The sequence below is a fragment of the Vulpes vulpes genome, chromosome 12, assembly GCF_048418805.1.
Source record: "Vulpes vulpes isolate BD-2025 chromosome 12, VulVul3, whole genome shotgun sequence".
Lineage (NCBI taxonomy): Eukaryota > Metazoa > Chordata > Mammalia > Carnivora > Canidae > Vulpes > Vulpes vulpes.
Window position 1 is genome coordinate 149297292 of NC_132791.1, and position 17703 is coordinate 149314994.

At 41.3% G+C, this 17703-nt stretch overlaps 1 protein-coding gene across 14 annotated transcripts in view; it reads right to left on the minus strand.

Moving 5' to 3' along the window:
• PATJ (PATJ crumbs cell polarity complex component) overlaps positions 1-17703 on the minus strand; it is a 358484-nt gene that overhangs the window by 7770 nt on the left and 333011 nt on the right. For 10 of the 14 annotated variants that reach the window (XM_072730762.1, XM_072730764.1, XM_072730758.1 and 7 more), the window contains one exon: positions 3137-3243. In XM_072730762.1, the coding sequence (XP_072586863.1) occupies positions 3137-3243 (107 nt within the window). Of the gene's footprint in view, positions 1-2615; positions 2677-3136; positions 3244-17703 lie in introns of all 14 variants that reach the window. The other 4 variants (XR_011995974.1, XM_072730763.1, XM_072730760.1 and 1 more) reach the window with 1 other exon arrangement.

A 17703-nucleotide genomic window follows, 5' to 3' on the forward strand; every position in this document is an offset into this window, starting at 1 on the left:
TTTAGGGGTTTCTCCTTCATAAAACTGTTTTTTAATTAAAAATAAAGTCATGATGCTGAAGTTGTCAAAGCACCCTTCTTTATGCTTAGTTTTTAACTTTTATGCTTACTGTTTAAAGCTGAATGAGGTCAGCCTGAGTGGCTCAGCGGTTTAGTGCTGCCTTCAGCCCAGGGCGTAATCCTGGAGACCCGGGATCGAGTCCCAGTCGGGCTCCCTGCATGGAGCCTGCTTCTCCCTCTGCCTGTGACTCTGCCTCTCTCTCTTTCAATCTCTGTGTCTCTCATGAATAAATAAATAAAATCTTAAAAAAAAAAAAATAAAGCTGAATGAAACTGTCTTTATATCCTTAGAGAATGTGTATGGAGCCGGAGAGGTGAGGCATCACCCTAGCTAGTGGGAGACCACCAGTCTGCAGGTGGGCTGCTATCCAGAACAGGTGACACCAGCCCAATAGCTCAGTGCGCTGCGGAGTGGCCTCACACACCTCGCCCACTGCTTCCACCCAGGGAACCCAGGCTGGGAACTCATTCTTCAAAGCCCACCTCCAATATGATGCTTTCCTGACTCCCTTGGGAGAGTTAGCCGATCCTCCTCTGTGCCCCTTTTGCAGTGGGTACAGATTTCCACTATGGCACTCGCTCTACTGTGGCCAGACTTGCTCCTCTACCAGACTATGAACTCCTTAAGTCTTCATCATCTGAGTATTCCCAGCGACCTGCATTGTGCTTGTCACAAACTCAGGATCATGACTGTGTGCATGCATAGTGAAATCCAGGAGAAAAGAGAGAAACCAAGGACAAGCAAAATGGATAAAGACACTCTGTTTCAAATGGGTAATTTAGATTTTCAAAGTTTCGTCCAGTGTGGAAGTCTGCTCTCTTAGAAATAACATGGCTAAAAATTAAATGATCTGTCTATGTGGGCTCAAGTAGTTTAAGCTTTGCGAATGCAAATTTCTTCTTCCCAAATGCCCTTGTCCAAAGGGTAAAAACCTAAAGGCACCCTGGGATCCCAGCCCTTGCCATCTTACTTGTGGGAGGTTCATATTTACATACTAGTAGCCTCACTTGCTTTGTGGCAGCATGCATGTCCGAGAGGCAGAGGCATGTGATACAAACTTGCCCTTTCATGTATTTAACTTGCAAAACTGGGATATGAGCCACCTCTGAATATGCTGTTCTGTCTGACTAGAATAGTCTTCCTTCCCCCCCTCCTCAATTTTGCCCAGCTTATTTTAGGGTTGATTTTCAGCTGGTTCACACTGATACGGGTTGTTTGCTGATGTACTTACTAATTGTTTACAGCAGGCAGTCCATAGTAACTACTGAATGTCCATGCATATAAATTGTTGACTGTTTTGAATGCCATTTCTACTTATTCTGATTGTTTTAAAACTAAGCCAAAGCATTAGTGTCTCCGGGGACATGCTTTGGTAGAGTTGTACTCCTCTTCCATGGTTTCGCAGGACACTTTGCTTACTTAGCTTTCTCATGGAACTTGGCTCTCCTATACTTATCAACTCCTACAAACATGGAGTTACGGGCCTGTTTTTCCAATTCTCTGGCAGTTCCTTGAGGACTTGGGGCAATGCCTTCACCTACATTTTTAAAGTTTGAATCCTGAGAACCCAGTACTTGTCCAGTATCTGGCCTTCAGCAGGTGCTCATTATGTATCTGCTAAAAATGATGAATTATCCCCTATGGCCAAATGGTAATGATGTCATGAATAAGGCTCTACATTTCATGACTTCATGGCCATATAAGTATTCTTAGTAATGGTCCACTGGCCAGACATGAATTGGATTCATGGTTCCTCTTTCAAATGCAGCCCCCCCTGTTTCTCAGGATAGTGAAATAGGAATCCAAATGTCCAGAGTCATTGTTTTAGAGCTAGACCCTGGGAGCCACCAAATCATTAGAGACCTTCCTAATTGTGCCTCTTCGTGATTAGAGACCGGTTTTCAGGGGGAGAGTGGGGGAAGCAACTCTACTCCTCAGTTGGCAACATCAGATGGAGTTTGCCTCCATTTATCTCACAATTTCAATTTGTTTTAATTTACTTTTATATAAAACACTAATAAAAAAAATCTCCAAATGTTAACAGTGGTTGGCTTATAAGTAATTTATAAATTCTTTTATGCTAGTGGTTCCCAGCTTGCCAGGAGCTGTGGTTCCTGGCAAAGGAACCAAGATTACAAGGACATCTCTGTATTTACATAGGGATATCAAAGAATGCTAAAGGTGTACTAACTGCTCTTCCTGTAATAGGGTCCTGATTTTTTTTTTTTAAAGGAAAGGGCCATTGTAACTTGAAAATATAATTTTATATATATGTCATATTTTAGTAGCATGCATTTATTACTTTCATAATGAGAAAAAAGTAAAAGGAGCTTAGTTTAATATTCTTTCCTCAAGAAAAATAAACTTAAAGGTATCATTTAAGATGTGAAGTGCCAGAAAAAAGTTAGAAATGTCTGTGATCATTAGATCTTTCCAATGAAATATTCCAATCAGTCAATGAGCATTTAGTGAGCATGTACTGGTGACCAGGCACTGGTATCAGGGAGAGGAAGAACTCTAGGCCACATTTCTGAAAGTACGGATGGGCCACCCACCTGTAGCAGAACTGCCCGGGGAATCCACTGTGGGTCACCTAATCAGTTTCTGAGAATGGGGCTGGAGAAATAAGCAATTTTAAATATGCTCCTTAGATATTTAATATGCATATTCCAGTTTGAGAAACATTGCTTTAATGGACAATTATAACTGTAATGACGTTTTAATGAAGAATGCCAGCAAGTCTAACAATAAAATTTAATCTCAGAATGAGATTTTAGCTTAGAAAACAGAGTTCCTTGCATAATAAAGCAGGGAGCACCTGGGTTGAAGAAGGCACCGTGTCAAAGTGACCAGATGCAGGCCCTGTGACAGCAGTCTCTTAAGAAGTTCTACATGGAACAAAGCCTGGACAGGAGTGAGGAAACCTTGGTGTGTTCCGGGAGATTCTCTAGGAGTTAGAAAAGGTAATGTGTATTTCCCCCTCCTCTTCTTTAGAAAGCATACTCTAGTTTCTGGAAAAGGTCTCACTGAGCCTTGCCCACACATGTAATAGGCACTCTGTATCTAGAATACTCACTCTGTGTCTTCTGGATGGTGTTCAGCAGTGGGAGAACCAAGGTGGTAGCCTGTAGACATGTTTTCAAGCTGAGTTGCTATGGCGCTTATATTGGTATCTGCTACAACCTGGCGGGAAAATTAGAACAAGAAAATCCACTGTAAGTCAGGAGAGAATTAGAAAGACCATTCCTATATTCTATAGGAGAAGGTTGGTTCTCATCCTGGTCTTATTCAACCTATCTGCAGCATTTGACACAAATGGATTATTCTCTCAAACTGTTTTCTTCATTTGACTTCCATGATACCATACTTTGCTAGTTTACCTTCTATCTGCTGGCCATTCCATCCTACCTCCTAAACCTTGATGGGAGAGCAATAGGGCTTAGTCCTTAAATTTCTTATCTCTCCCATCTAAACATCCCCTTAGTTCATTTTATCTCATCTCATCTCATCCTACTTGATAATTTAAATACCATCTGTGTAATGGTAATTCCTGAATCTGCATCTTTAGTATCAGCCTCCTAACTTGAGATCTATCTATCCAATCACCAATGAGTGGGATCTCCAGCAGGTAATCTCAAAGCTAACAAGTCTAGCACTGAGCCTACCCCTTCAGACTTCTGGTCTTGTAGCCTTTCTCATTTCAGGAAACAACAACTTCATTCTTTCAGTTTCAGCAAATACCTTGGTGTTGTTCTTGACTCCTCTTTCTCTATTTTTTAAAGATTTTATTTATTTATTCATGAGAGATAAACAGAGAGAGAGAGAGAGAGGCAGAGACACAGGCAGAGGGAGAAGCAGGCTCCATGCAAGGAGCCCGATGTGGGACGCGATCCCAGGTCTCCAGGATCACACCCTGGGCTGCAGGCGGCGCTAAACCACTGAGCCACCTGGGCTGCCCTCCTCTTTTTCTTACAGCCCACATTCAGTCTTCATAAAATTCTATTGGTCTTTCTACACAATCATATCTTGCCTAGAGTTTTACAAAAGCCTCCCCTCCACTTTTTAAAAAGATTTTATTAAAAATAAATAAATAAAAAGATTTTATTTATTTATTCATGAAAGACAGACGGAGAGAGAGAGAGAGAAGGGGAGACAGAGACAGAGGCAGAAGCAGGATAGTCTCAGAAAGCCTGATGTGGGACTTGATCCTTGAACCAGGATCACACCCTGAGCCAAAGGCAGATGCTCACCCCTAAGCCACCCAGGGGTCCCATACAAAGGCCTCCTTGATAGTCTCCCTGCTACATACAGCCCCTCCCTGACTCACTCCATAGCAGCCAGAATGGTCCTCTTCAAATACAGATTATTTCTTCTGCTTAAAACTGTCCAACAGAAACCCAACTCCCTAGGATCACAAGCTTACGTCCGTATTATGACCCACAAGGTCATCTTCAGGTGACCTGCCCAGTTATGTCTCTGCCTTCTGCTCTTAACATTTTCTTCCAAAGCCACACTGGCCTCCTCACTGTTCCTCTAACATGCCAGAGGCATTTCCACCTCAGTGCTTTGCAAGTGCTCTGCCTTTTGCCTGGAGCACTGAGTTCAGCATCTGCATTGTCAGCTCCTTCATTTCCCTCAGGTCCTTGGCCGCTGTAACCAAAATTTCCATACCAACACCCAGCCCAACATTTCATACCCTCCTCTGCCTTGTGTTCCCTTCTTACACCATTACTAATAAACTGTATATATTTTACCTTATTTATCCTACTGTCTGCCACTTTATATTAGAGTATGAGAACATGAAGCTTGTTTGTTTCATTCACTCCTGCATCCTCATTATCTACAATAGTGCCTGGCATGTAGTAGATGTTCATTTAATATTTGGTGAATGAAAGAAAGAATGAATATCTCTGACTCCCTATTCTTTTTTTTTTTTTTTAAGATTTTATTTATTCATGAGAGACACAATGAGAGGCAGAGACATAAGCAGAGGGAGAAGCAGGCTCCATGCAGGGAGCCCAATGTGGGACTCGATCCCGGGACCATGGGATATGCCCCAGCCAAGGGCAGGTGCTCAACCACTGAGCCACCCAGGCATCCCTATTCTTTGTTTTTTACATGGTTCCAAACAATCGTACCTGACATGTAAACATTCACTTTATATTTGTAATTTGCAAATAATACTCAAAAGCATTAGAAAACAATATGGTATGATTCTAACAGCTCATATTAGGATACAGGAAGTTCTGGAGTTCAGTTTCTGCCATTTTAATGGTGCTGTGCTTGAGTTCTAGCCTCCTCATCTATTGGATGGGAATCATAAAAGCCTGCCTTGTAGGCTTAGCTTGGCGATGTCTTCCATCTCTACTAGTTCAGAACTTCTTTCTCCAGAGCTTCTGGGCTATTCGTGCTTCTGATCAATGTTTCTTCTTCCAGGTTCTAATAGTCAGTGCACCAGTAAGCGTGGAGTGAGGGACATGGCACTAATGCAAAGCAACTAGATTCGACTGCAGTTTCAGAATAAGCCAACAGAGGGCACGGCTGCCTAAATTGCTAAGCTTAGCTGCATCTGTTAATGACAAGGAAATCAAAAGGCCAGCCCTGGTGAGTCAGAACACATTTTGGTGAAGCATCCTAAACTGAAGGAAAATACAGCTGTGTGTAAGCTATGGCATCTTCTGGAAATACCATCATACACAGAATGGCTAAATGAACCGGGCAAATATTTAGGATAAGAGACAAAGAAGAAAAGACAGATTCTCTTGGACCACAAGAGCTCCTCTCTGCTTTCCACTTTTTCACTCTCCCCACAGCTCACGTATCAGAGAAGTTGTCTTTGCATATGACCTATGTAATCTCAACCTACACTATCTCCATGAACCACTCCTTTCCAGCAGGCATCCCCATTACCAGACCTAAACTTCTATGACCCACTTTCTGGCCTTCCTTCTGCAACTGGGGCCCACTTTTCCAGCTCTTGGCTATCCTACTCACCTTTGTGGCTCAGTCCTGGGCTCAATTCCCACATGCACACTCAGGGTCTAGGTGACAACATATATATTCCCATAGCTTTAAATGCCAACAAGGTGATGAAAATTCCCAGCCTCATCTGCTATATCCAATTGCCAACTTACCATCTACATTAACCAAATTCAAACTCTTGATCCAACAACCATTTTCCAATTCATTTTGCCCTCTGAGTAGATGGCACCTCTGGCTACCTGATTAGAAATGTGCTAGGTGTAATTTTGAAAATAATTGATCGCTGGCTGTTGATGACTAATTAGAAAGGATGCCGGGATACTAAGCACACAGGAGCTTAGTCTCTGAATATCAACCTGATACATCCCTCTCTCACCTGCCATATATAATCTAACACAAAGTCCTCTGGATTTTACCGCTAAAATACCTCTAAAATCTGTTTCCTTTTTGCCTTGATGGTGACCAGCCTAATAAATTTATCATCAGGGCAGCCTCCGTGGTGCAGCGGTTTAGCACCGCCTTCAGCCCAGGGCGTGATCCTGGAGACCTGGGATGGAGTCCCACATCAGGCTCTCTGTATGATGCCTGCTTCTCCCTCTGGCTGTGTCTCTGCCTCTCTCTCTGTCTGTCTCTATGAATAAATAAATAAAATCTTTAAAAAAATTAAAATAAAATAAAACTTAAAAAAAATTATCATCAACTGCCTTTTAACAGGCATCTCCCTCATCCTCTTCCAATCTCTCTTCTATACAACAGCTAGTTATCTTTTTCAGTATGAAATGGATAATGGCACTCCCCTACTTAAAACCTCTCAGTGGTACTTGGAATAAAATCCAGACTCCCTAGTTATACACACAAAGGCCCTCCCATAGTCTGCTCCTCTAATCCCATCAATCTCCACTCCACCCCACATTCTAGTTCTCTCTGCCCAGAATCCTCTCTTCCCCCCCCTCAGAAAACAGCTGGCCTGTTATTAGCTTAAAAGTCACTTTCCTTATATAAGCCTTCTTTATTACTACTGCTTAAATTGATGTCTCCTGTTTTCCTCTCCATAGCACTCTCAAAATATTTCTTATGAATTGTGATGATACATATTTGTGTGACTGTTAATGGGTCTCCCCCACATCCCCATCACAGGATTGATGAGGATAAGGACTGCTTCTCAGTATTAACATGCTTGGCACACAAGTTGCTTAATGAGTATTTGTGGAGTGAATGAATCCAAAACCTTCCTAAGGAATAGGGATTATGGGACTCAATTTTCTGAATTTCCACAGAACAGACTGAAACTGTTGGAGGTTACAAAGAGATTGGTTTTGGGTCCTTTTAAGGAGAAAAAAAAATCTAATGAGGCAGTTACAAAATGGAATGGCACAGCTTGTTAGGACATGAGCATCCTGCTAAAGCAATCATTCAAATAGAGGCTCAAAATCTATCAATTCAGGATATAGTAAAGGAGATACCTGTATTTGGTGGGAATTTGGACTTGGACTCTCAGCTGACCATGAAACAGACCATCCATTATGGGGCTGAGGGAGAAAGTCAGTAAAATATTTTTTCTAAGGTACCTTCAAAAACCAAGACCTGATGGCAACCTCCTTTCTTTGCCCATTTGCTCAATATTTAACAGCACCATGACTACCAAATATCCAAGCACTTACTGTATGCTAAGCACTCTCCTGAGTCCCTGCCAAGGTAGGTATCACTATTATTTCTGTATTTTAGACAGATGAACCTGGGGCAGAAAGGTTAAGTAATTTTCCCAAGGTCAGTTAAGGAGTGAAGGCTGGATTAATTTCCATGTCATTTCACTCTAAAACCTTGTGCTCTTAGTCTTATGCAGTGTTGAGGGTATAGACCTGGTCTTGGACCTTCACACCAGGCAATGACTCATGCTGCACATAATTAAGGACAGGCTAGATATGATGTCAGGGAGGAAGAGGGGCAGAGAGATAGTTGAACAAGCAGTTGCAAATGGAGCAGATCATATGGCATGTGGTTGGCAACAGGAGGGAAAAGTTCCTCACCCTCACAGAGTATGACAAGAAAGGCTCAGGGCATGGGAGACATATGCCCATGGATATTCCAGGATAGTTTTTTAACTTGTAGATAGACAATACACTTTAAGAGCCCATGAAATCAGCCATATAAATTGTGAAACGAAAGTCACAGTTCTATTTGGGTAAAAATTGCATTTTTTTTTATTGAGCTAGAGAATATAAAAACACTTCTTTTTAAAAAATAGTTATTTATTTGAGAGAGAGAGAGAAAGCACACAAGCAAGGAGAGAGGTGGAGGGGAGAGGGAGGGAGAAGTAGTTTCCTCACTGAGCAGGGAGCCTGACACAGGCTCCATCACAGGACCCTGGAATCATGACCTGAGCTGAAGGCAGATGCTTAACTGACTGAGCCACCCAAGCACCCCTATAAAACACCATTTTGAAGAAAAACTCACATCCCTCCAAGATCTGAAGGCCTCTGTTCACCTCCAACCCTGAAATAAAAAGGGCCTCCCAGCCACTGATTATATTAAATCCTAGGGGCTTACCTAGGATCCTTGGAACTGTTCAAGTTCCTATTTTGTAGGAGTGGAAGCCAGAAGCTAGTTGGGAAATGTGAAAGATTTTCACTGATGAGTCTTTTGTAGAAAGGAAGGAGAACATTAAACTCATCACCCATAGAATGACTTTATAGCTCCAAGGCATTTGTATTCACCATCCTGGTCTCAGAGTTGATTGGTTTTCCCAGGGATTGACTTGTGAAAGATGATAATCTGATCTTGGAAGGGTGTGTATGTTCAGCTGGGTATAAATCCAAGAGATGTGGCCTAAGAGTCTTAGTTTGGTCCTGCATCTGAAGTTCTCTTCTGCTATCAACACCAGGGACTGAACAACATGGAGGTAGGCTGGGAAAGGTCTATTTATGCATTTTAAAGAAGGGAGAAGGCAAACAAATGGGAAGGTTACTAATTTTTAATTTTATTTTTAGATTTTATTTGAGAGAGAGAGATTGTGTGTCTGTAAGAGTATGAGAGAGCACAGGAGAGCATGCATGAGCAGGGAGGAGGGGTAGAGGGAGAAGCAGACTCCTCACTGAGCAAGGAGACTGATGCAGGACTCCATCCCAGGACCCTGGGATCATGACTCAAGCCAAAGGCAGACACTTAACTGACTGAGCCACCCAGACACCCTTTACTCATTAAAAAAAAATAAATAAATCTAGAACTCCTAGGTACAAACTTCTGTGGTAGGTTCTGAGGATAGAGATGGGAGTAGAGGAAACCAAAGGAGTGCAGATGCGTTCCCTCCCTCCAACAGACAGGCTTGCCATTGATGTTATCTAGTGTGGGGGGGCAAATATGAACACATGCTGTTCAAAGTGGAGAAAAGTGGGGGGGGGGAAGGACAGGGTTTCTGGGTAAAGCAAAGAAGGCTTTGAGGTCCTCAGACAATAGGTATAAGGTCTGTGCAACTTGAATATGTGGTTCTAAGTTTATGTTCTTTATTGTTGCACACAGTTCTGCTACATATATCTTGGGTGATTCTTTAGGACAATTAGATGTAGAACTGCTGGGTGGTAGGTATGCACAGAGAAAATTTAATCTTCTGAAGCTGCACGTGGCTACAGCAGTTTAAACTGGACTTTAGTGAAAGTACTTTGTGTCCTTACCTTCTTCCCAACCTTGTTATGATCAGACATTTACTAAGTGCCTACCTGAGGAGAGGGAGGCCACTGGTCTGAAGGAAGATGAGGAGGAAATCCCTGTACCAGAGGTGGAGACATGTGAAGTGAAAGAGAAGGAGGAAACCACTCTACCTGAGAGGAGAGAGACTCATGAAATGAAAGAGGAGGAAGTCACTCTACTTGAGAAGGGGGAGACTCATGAAATGAAAAAGAACGAGGGAGCCTCTCTACCTGAGAGGAGGACTTGTGAAATGAAGGATGGGGAAGAAGCTCTACTCTCTGAGTCTAATGAAAATATGGAGACCTTTGAATCAGTGGAAGAGGAAGAACCAATAAGGATGTTTCCCCCTCCAACTCCTCTTGCCCCTCACAACCTGTTTCCTCCTCCAACTCCCCTTGCCCCTCACTCTGTATTTCCCCCTCCAACTCCTCTTGCTTTTGAATCAGTGGAAGAAGAACCAATAAGGATGTTTCCTCCTCCAACAGCCCCTGCCCCTCACTCCGTATTTCCCCCTCCAACTCCCCTTGCCCCTCACAATGTGTTTCCCCCTCCAAATGGATTTCCTCATCAAACTGTATTTTCCCCTTCAAGAGGGTATTTGTTCTGATATACTTTCTCATGGCTTGGTTTCTTGTGGCATTTAATAAGCAAAACTAATTCAATTATATGTTCTATATTGAATGATGTATGTCTAATACTTTTCTAATAAGTAATAAAGCACAGGTTTTTATTGCACAGGACCCTGGGATGAGTACCTTTCCTTAAAAATAGGTTTGAGGGATTGCTTTGGAGAATTGAAGTTGGAATATCTTCCAGATAAGGATTATCACAATGCACAAAAGCTTGAGCTCCTTGCTTAGAACTTTACTGAGCTGCTGATTGTGTAGAAGAGTAAGATTAGCCCTTAGATTTGTTAGGACTCAAATCTTGCAGTACAAAATACAAACTCAGCACTCACATCCAGCCTGGATCCTAGATCCATAGTGTGTATGCTGAAAACCAACAGGAAGGCTGTCAGGTTGAGGTGATCTCTGAGAAAGCTGGCATCTTACAATGGGGCACAGAGAACAATCAAAAGCTTGCCTTGTCCTACATCTGGAATTTGGTGTAACTTAATGAAGTAAAAAGCACATCTGCTTCAAGTTTTTATTTAGAATTGAATGACACTGATTCCAGTGATGACATAATATACTTCAATATATCTGTTTTAAAAATATAATGGTCAAATGTTTTGTAGTGAAAGAAGGAACAGAGTGATTGCTAGTCACATCACCACCTAATGGCACATACTTTGAGTAAGTGCCACCTGGAAAACCACTCCACTTCCAGGTTTTGTCTTTGGTTTTTTTGAAGATTTTATTTATTTGAGGGAGAGTGAACAAGAGAGGAGCAGTGAGAAGGGCAGAGGGAGAGGAAGAAGCAGACTCCCCACTGAGCATGAAGCCCGAAGTGGGGCTCCATCACAGGTCTCCGGGATCATGACCTGAGCTGAAGGCAGACACTTAACCCACTGAGCCACCCAGGCATCCCCACTTCCAGGGTTTTAAAAACATTAGCATCTGTTGACCTCAAGCCTATGCTATAAAAGTAATAAAATGCCATTTATCCAATGCTTACCATTGGCAATTCACTATTTTTATTAAACATTGCATTTCACTTAAATCTCACAGCAACCTTGGAAGAAAGGTGCTATGATTCCTATTTATTGAAAACCGTGAGTTAAGTGGGAGGACTCACACAACACACAACTTTCTGACACTAAAGCCTACTTGTTCTGTAGAACTTCCACTGGTCTTCATTTCAACGTTAAACCTTGAGCTCTTTGTCCTTTTCCTGGAGCTTACCACTCCCTTCCTGGCATTACTTTGGCTTTCTATCCATCATGACCTCCATAGATCAGCTGCTTACATATTAGAAACACCTGGGAAGCTTTAGCCTTTCTCAAAATCCATGCATGCCACTCCCCAGACCAGAAACCACTCCTTTAATGATCCATGTGCCTTTAGATGCTTGCCCTGCACCCTCCATCACACACCTTTTCCATTCCTAACCCAATCCATCTTTCTCTAGTAGAATTTGTCTGGATTAAATTGGTAACTGTGATAAGTTCTCTATAAATTCATATCTTAACTTGATCAGCATAGCTCAGCAACCCATTCAACGTGACCCAACACTTATTAGGCTAGGCCCTGTGCTAGGGGCACAGACATTACTTTAGATAAATTTATGGTCTCAGGGGAAAATGACCCCAGGCACTCCCTATTCAACTTCTTGGTTGGAGAGTTTTTTTTTTTTTTTTTAAGATTTTATTTTGAGAGAGCACAAGTGACAGGAGAGGAAGAAGCAGATTCCCTGCTGAGCGGGGAGCCTGATGCGGGGCTCAATCCCAGGACCCCGGGATCATGACCTGAGCCAAAGGCAGATGCTCATGAGCAACCCAGACATGCCAGTTGGAGAGTTTCTAAACAAAGGATTTCACAAGATTTATCAAGAGGGGATGAAGGTTGATTAACATGGATATTCCAGGCATGGAGAATAACATGCTTTACTCTCTAAATAATGCACCACTCCAGTGGGTCTCAGGTTGGCCTCTGATCTGACTGCAGAATCAGTGATCATCACTGCAATTTTTTTTCTTTTAAAGATATCTCTACACCCAAAATGGGGCTTGGAATTATAAGCCTGAGATCAAGAGTCTCATGTTTTACCAACTGAACCAGCCAGGCGCCCCTTCACTGTAAAATTTTTAATCTTTTTCAGAGGTAACATCATCCCTACCTTGTCTTCTATTTCCTTTGCTCCCAACTACTCCTTTGCTCTCTACTGACTTGCCATCAAGTCCGAAAGAAAACAAGTTTCTTTAAAGACTGCCAATGACTTCTCTATCAGTTGTAGTGACTTTCCTGGTTTTATTTCCTTCTGCTTCTTAAAATTCCTCTCTTTCAGTGACTAGTAGAACCTGTACTCTTGACTCTTGGTTCTTTTCTATTTTATTTTTCCAGGCTATTTCTTTTTGTGTGCACATGTAAAAAATTAAATAGTACAGCACATGATAAAAAAATTCATCACTGTCACTTTTTAGAGACACACTAAACATTTATCTTTTCAGTTCGAGGTATAAGCTAAGTAATATGCTTATAAGCCTATTTTCAAATTTATCATCTTGTTGATGTCTATCAACTCCCTATTTCAACAGACAAAATATTCCAGTGGATGAAAATTCAGCTTGCCAAACTCTTCCACTTTATATTATTATTTTAGAGTTCTACGTGTTTCCTGTGTTTCTTTAAATATACTTAAACCTCTGCAGTTCTAACAATTTCCAACAACCTCCTTTCTTATTTCAACTTTAAAGATTTACTTCTCATATTTTCCTCTTCATCAACACATCCCAAAAAACTGTGATACTAACATTTTATGCATCAGGATGTTGGATTGTATTGGTTTTATTATTATGACTTAGGGTATTTATATAAATATTATTTATACTGAGTCAACTACTGTACTACATTCCTTTTCTTGGTACAAGTTTCTTTTCTTCAAGGTAACAATGATCTCATTTTGTTTAATTTTTATATACTTAGTGCTGAGTCCCAAAATTTTCCCAGTGATCTCAAACTTCCAATTTAGTTAAATAGATGAGATAATTCATCTGTTCCTCTTCTTTCCTTTTGATACAGAGGCATATCTCTTAGAATGTCTTCTCCTGTTTCAGTTTGGGCAAGCTGTTCTCTATGCCCACTACACAACTGTCCTGGTACTTCCATGTTTTTCAGCATTGAATCCTCTGGTTTCCCTCTTTCTTTTCTTTCTTACTGACTCTTTTGCTGGAGTAAATCCTAAAGTAACTTTCTCAGAAATAAGCTGCTGAAAAGGAGGTGCCATTTGAATCTCTTATTCTTTGGTAAGCAGCTTATGCTTTTCCCTTTAAAGTTTCAGAATGTATATAGGTATTGTACTTATTTATCCTGCTTACTGATTCATGGACTGTAAGCTTTCTTCCTTCCTTCCTTTCTTTCTGTTTTTCTTTTTGCAATTCCTCTTTGTTAGATATTGAATCTCCTGAATTAATCCCAGGTCTTACTTTTTCTCTTCCGTTTTCAGTTGAGGGTTCAAAAAAAGGTCCGTTTTCTCTATATTATCTTAATAAATATGACATGTCTCTCTCTCTCTCTCTCCAAAGCAGCAGTTGGACCCTCTTAATCAATTTTTTTTTTTGTGTGTTCTGAAGAATGTCCTCAAAGGGCCTCCCAAACTACTTTGTGAACAGACCCTTACTGAACCTCCCTGATTTCAGACTCTCTTCTTCTTCTGTCTCCAAGCCTTTGTTCTATCTTTGTCACCGCTTTTTTCATTTATTTACTCAACCAATTATTTATGATATACAATGTGCCAGGCAGTGTGGATGGCAACAATGAAAAGCCTCAGATGGCTTTATTTACCCTATTCTCACCAGTGAAATCTCTCCTAGCATTGGCAGTATATTTCCTCTGCCTACTGGACATCTCCACCTGGATGTCTCAAACTATAATGTTCTTTCCCAATGTACTCTTCCCATATTCCCTAGTTTAGTCAGTTCTACCTCAATCCACCCATTCTACATTCTACTACACTCTCGAATGTTTGCAAAATCTCTTAATGGACCCAAAACAAGCATCACAAATTCCTTTAGCAATACAAGATATTTGATATGCTCTTTGTATCTTCTGTGTTCTCTCTCTCTCTCTCTCTCTCTCTTTTTTAAGATTTTATTTATTCATGACACACACACACACACACACAGAGGCAGAGACACAGGCAAAGGGAGAAGCAAGATCCACACAGGGAGCCTGATGTGGGACTCGATCCCGGGACCCCAGGATCATGCCCTGGGCTGAAGGCAGGCGCTAAACTGCTGAGCCACCCAGGGATCCCCTGTATCTTCTATGTTCTCAAAGAAAGATGTTAAAAAAAAAAAAAAAAGTCTAGCAGAGAGTCTGGGTAAGTTACCTGATTTTGTTCAAAAAATGAGTGGGAAAAATTAGAGAGGGTGACAAAATATGAGCGACTCCTAATTCTGGGAAATGAACAAGGGGTAGTGGAAGGGGAGGCAGGCAGGGGGATGAGGTGACTGGGTGACTGGCACTGAGGAGGGCACTTGATGGGATAAGCATTGGGTATTATACTATATGTTGGCAAATCGAAATTCAATAAAAAAAATATATATAAAGGTTTTATGGCCATTCTACAGACAAAAGAGACTAACCAGATAAACCATCAGACTACACAAGCAAATATAATTGGGAATATTTAAAATGACCCTTTGTAGCCACATCAATCTCCACTGACCAATATAAGATTGAGAATAAGAAACCAGCAGGCTTTAAGGGCAGAAATATCTACCTCCTTATTACAGCCAGAGACAGCAATTTATACCGTGCAGAGAAGCTTCTGGAAGTGTTAGTCTTCTCTTCCACTCTTTCCCCTTCACCATCCTGCAGTCTGCTGACCCAGACCTTAATCTTCCCTGTGCAACCAGAAGTTGCTGACTGCTTTGCATGATACACCGACAGTAAGTCTTTTCCACATCATCAGACACAATTACCTGACCTTCTCTACTGCTCTGCCGATGAGCTGGCTCACCTGATGATAAAAATAATTACCTATTGCCAAGTCAGCTGTAATAACTCTATTGCTGGTACTATATGCACATTGTTCTAATTAAGGCAAATATACTATGCAACTTTGATGTAGGACCTAAAAGTTCTCTGGGTTTTGTGTCTAGAGCCTTTGGCAGTACATATGCTCCATCTCCTTAACTGTGTAGATTATAACGGTAAAAATCTCAAAGGATTCCATTAAGATTTTAATAGTACAGTTTAGAAAATAACACTATCAACTAATGTGATTAATGCAAGAGAAGATTTTTAAAACTAAATGTCATTTTCTTAAAATACAGAAATAGGAAAAATAAGGAACTCCTGCAAAGGTATGCTAATTGTGGCAATCTGAGTGAAGTGTTAATTCTGCATGGGAGAGCTTCGCTTCATTGCCATTTAAGGTGCTTTTATAGTTAATGGTACATTTCATTTCTTTGTGAAGAAGGTGGAGCTGAGCAAGTTATATAGGTGTATGAAAATACCAGTAATAATTGATTTCGCTAAGGGAGACGTTTTTGTCATGCCATAATTATTAGTTCAAATAGCTTCCTTTTACTTTTTTATTTTCTTTTTAAAGATTTTATTTATTTATTCATGAGAGACAGAGAGAGAGAGAGGCAGAGACACAGGCAGAGGGAGAAGCAGGCTCCATGCAGGGAGCCCGATGTGGGACTCAATGTGGGACTTGATCCCGGGGCTTCAGGATCAGGCCCTGGGCTGAAGGCAGCACTAAACTGCTGAGCCACCTGGGCTGCCCAAATAGCTTCCTTTTAAAATTCTGTGTAAACTATAGACCCCAGTCTGAGATTGAGGAGTTGTGCTTTTAGGCCTCTAGGGGTCAGCATAACTCGGAGGAAGAGAAAGTGCAGCAAAGAAAAATCAAGGAAGTGCAGGATCTGACCATTACCAAGGTGGGGTGGAAGGAGGAAAGTGAGGTGACAGCATAAGTTCCACTGAAAGTGAGGACTAGGAGTAGAGGGAAAGCTGACTCTACAGCCGATCCACACTGTGTCCTGGTTTGCGTTCAGTAGAAATCAGGGACCCAAATCACTAATATGTTGCCTATCACATAAACTCCCTTGAAACTACTGAGAGTATTTTTATGATCCCCTTCAAACATGCTGAAAGTTGTTCACTTTTTTTCCAAAGGATTGATTTATTTATTTTAGAGAGAGAGAGCGCGCGGAGGGGGAAGAGGGAGAGAGAGAGAGAATCTCAAGCAGACTCCCCTCTGAGCGTGGAGCCTAACATGGGGCTCTACCCCAGGACCCTGAGATCATGACCCAAGCTGAAATCAAGAGTTGGACACTTAACCAACTGAACCACCCAGGCGTCCCATTTTTTTTTACTTTTGTAATGTCTGTTTTGGCCCTTTGGATTTAGACAATCGAAGTGCAAGAGTTAAGCAACACAGATCAGTTCTCCCCGATATAATGGCTTTTCAGTTTGGAATTATTATTATTTTCAAGATTTTATTTTTAAGTAATTTTGACACCCAACGTGAGGCTCAAACTTGCAACCCTGAGATCAAGAGCTTCATGTTCTACTGACTGAGCTAGCCAGGTGCTCCTGAAATGATCATTTTAAGGCTAGAAACGATCTGAGAGGCGGCTAGCCCTAAGATACTAAATGGTGGGTTTTTTATCCTTTTTACCTATAAACCATTCAATACTACCTGCAGAAGTGTGGTGATTATAATCATACATTTTGGGAGAAACTCCTTAGCAAAACTCACTGCGGTATCATGCTCATGCCTCTCACTGCACCACATCAATCTCAGAGACATGTGGAGTGCTGAAATATAAGGAGGGGTAATGAACAGCACACCTCCTTTCTACTTCCTGCTATATTTCCCTGTGCATCTGGACAATAGTCTTGGGGACCACAGCTGATAAATAATTGTCTGCCTCAGTTGATGACAACCACACAGTGAGAATTTAACAGTGTTGGCAATCATTTATGCTATGGGAAGAAGAGCATTGTATTTTATCCTTCCTATAAAGGGAGTGGAAGAAACTGTGTTTGGGCAGTTCGGTAACAGTTTTGGGGCATAAGAAAAGAAATCATTTCCTATTCCTCACAAACTTTGATTTACAAAAGAATGCTGTAAGCTAAAAGCCTTGTTGATTTATCATGTGAAGCAAAGAGTAATTTTTCTCTCCTTGTTATGCTTTCATATAATCATGCTCACTGCCTGTATGGGTGGCATTAAAGAATTTCTGAATAAAAATAATAATTTCTTGCTTTCAACCTTCATAATTCACATCAGCAAGCACCCTGCTGGGCAGTGATGCCTACTGCCAGTGACTCTCAATCTTTTTTGCACGCCACTTATCTG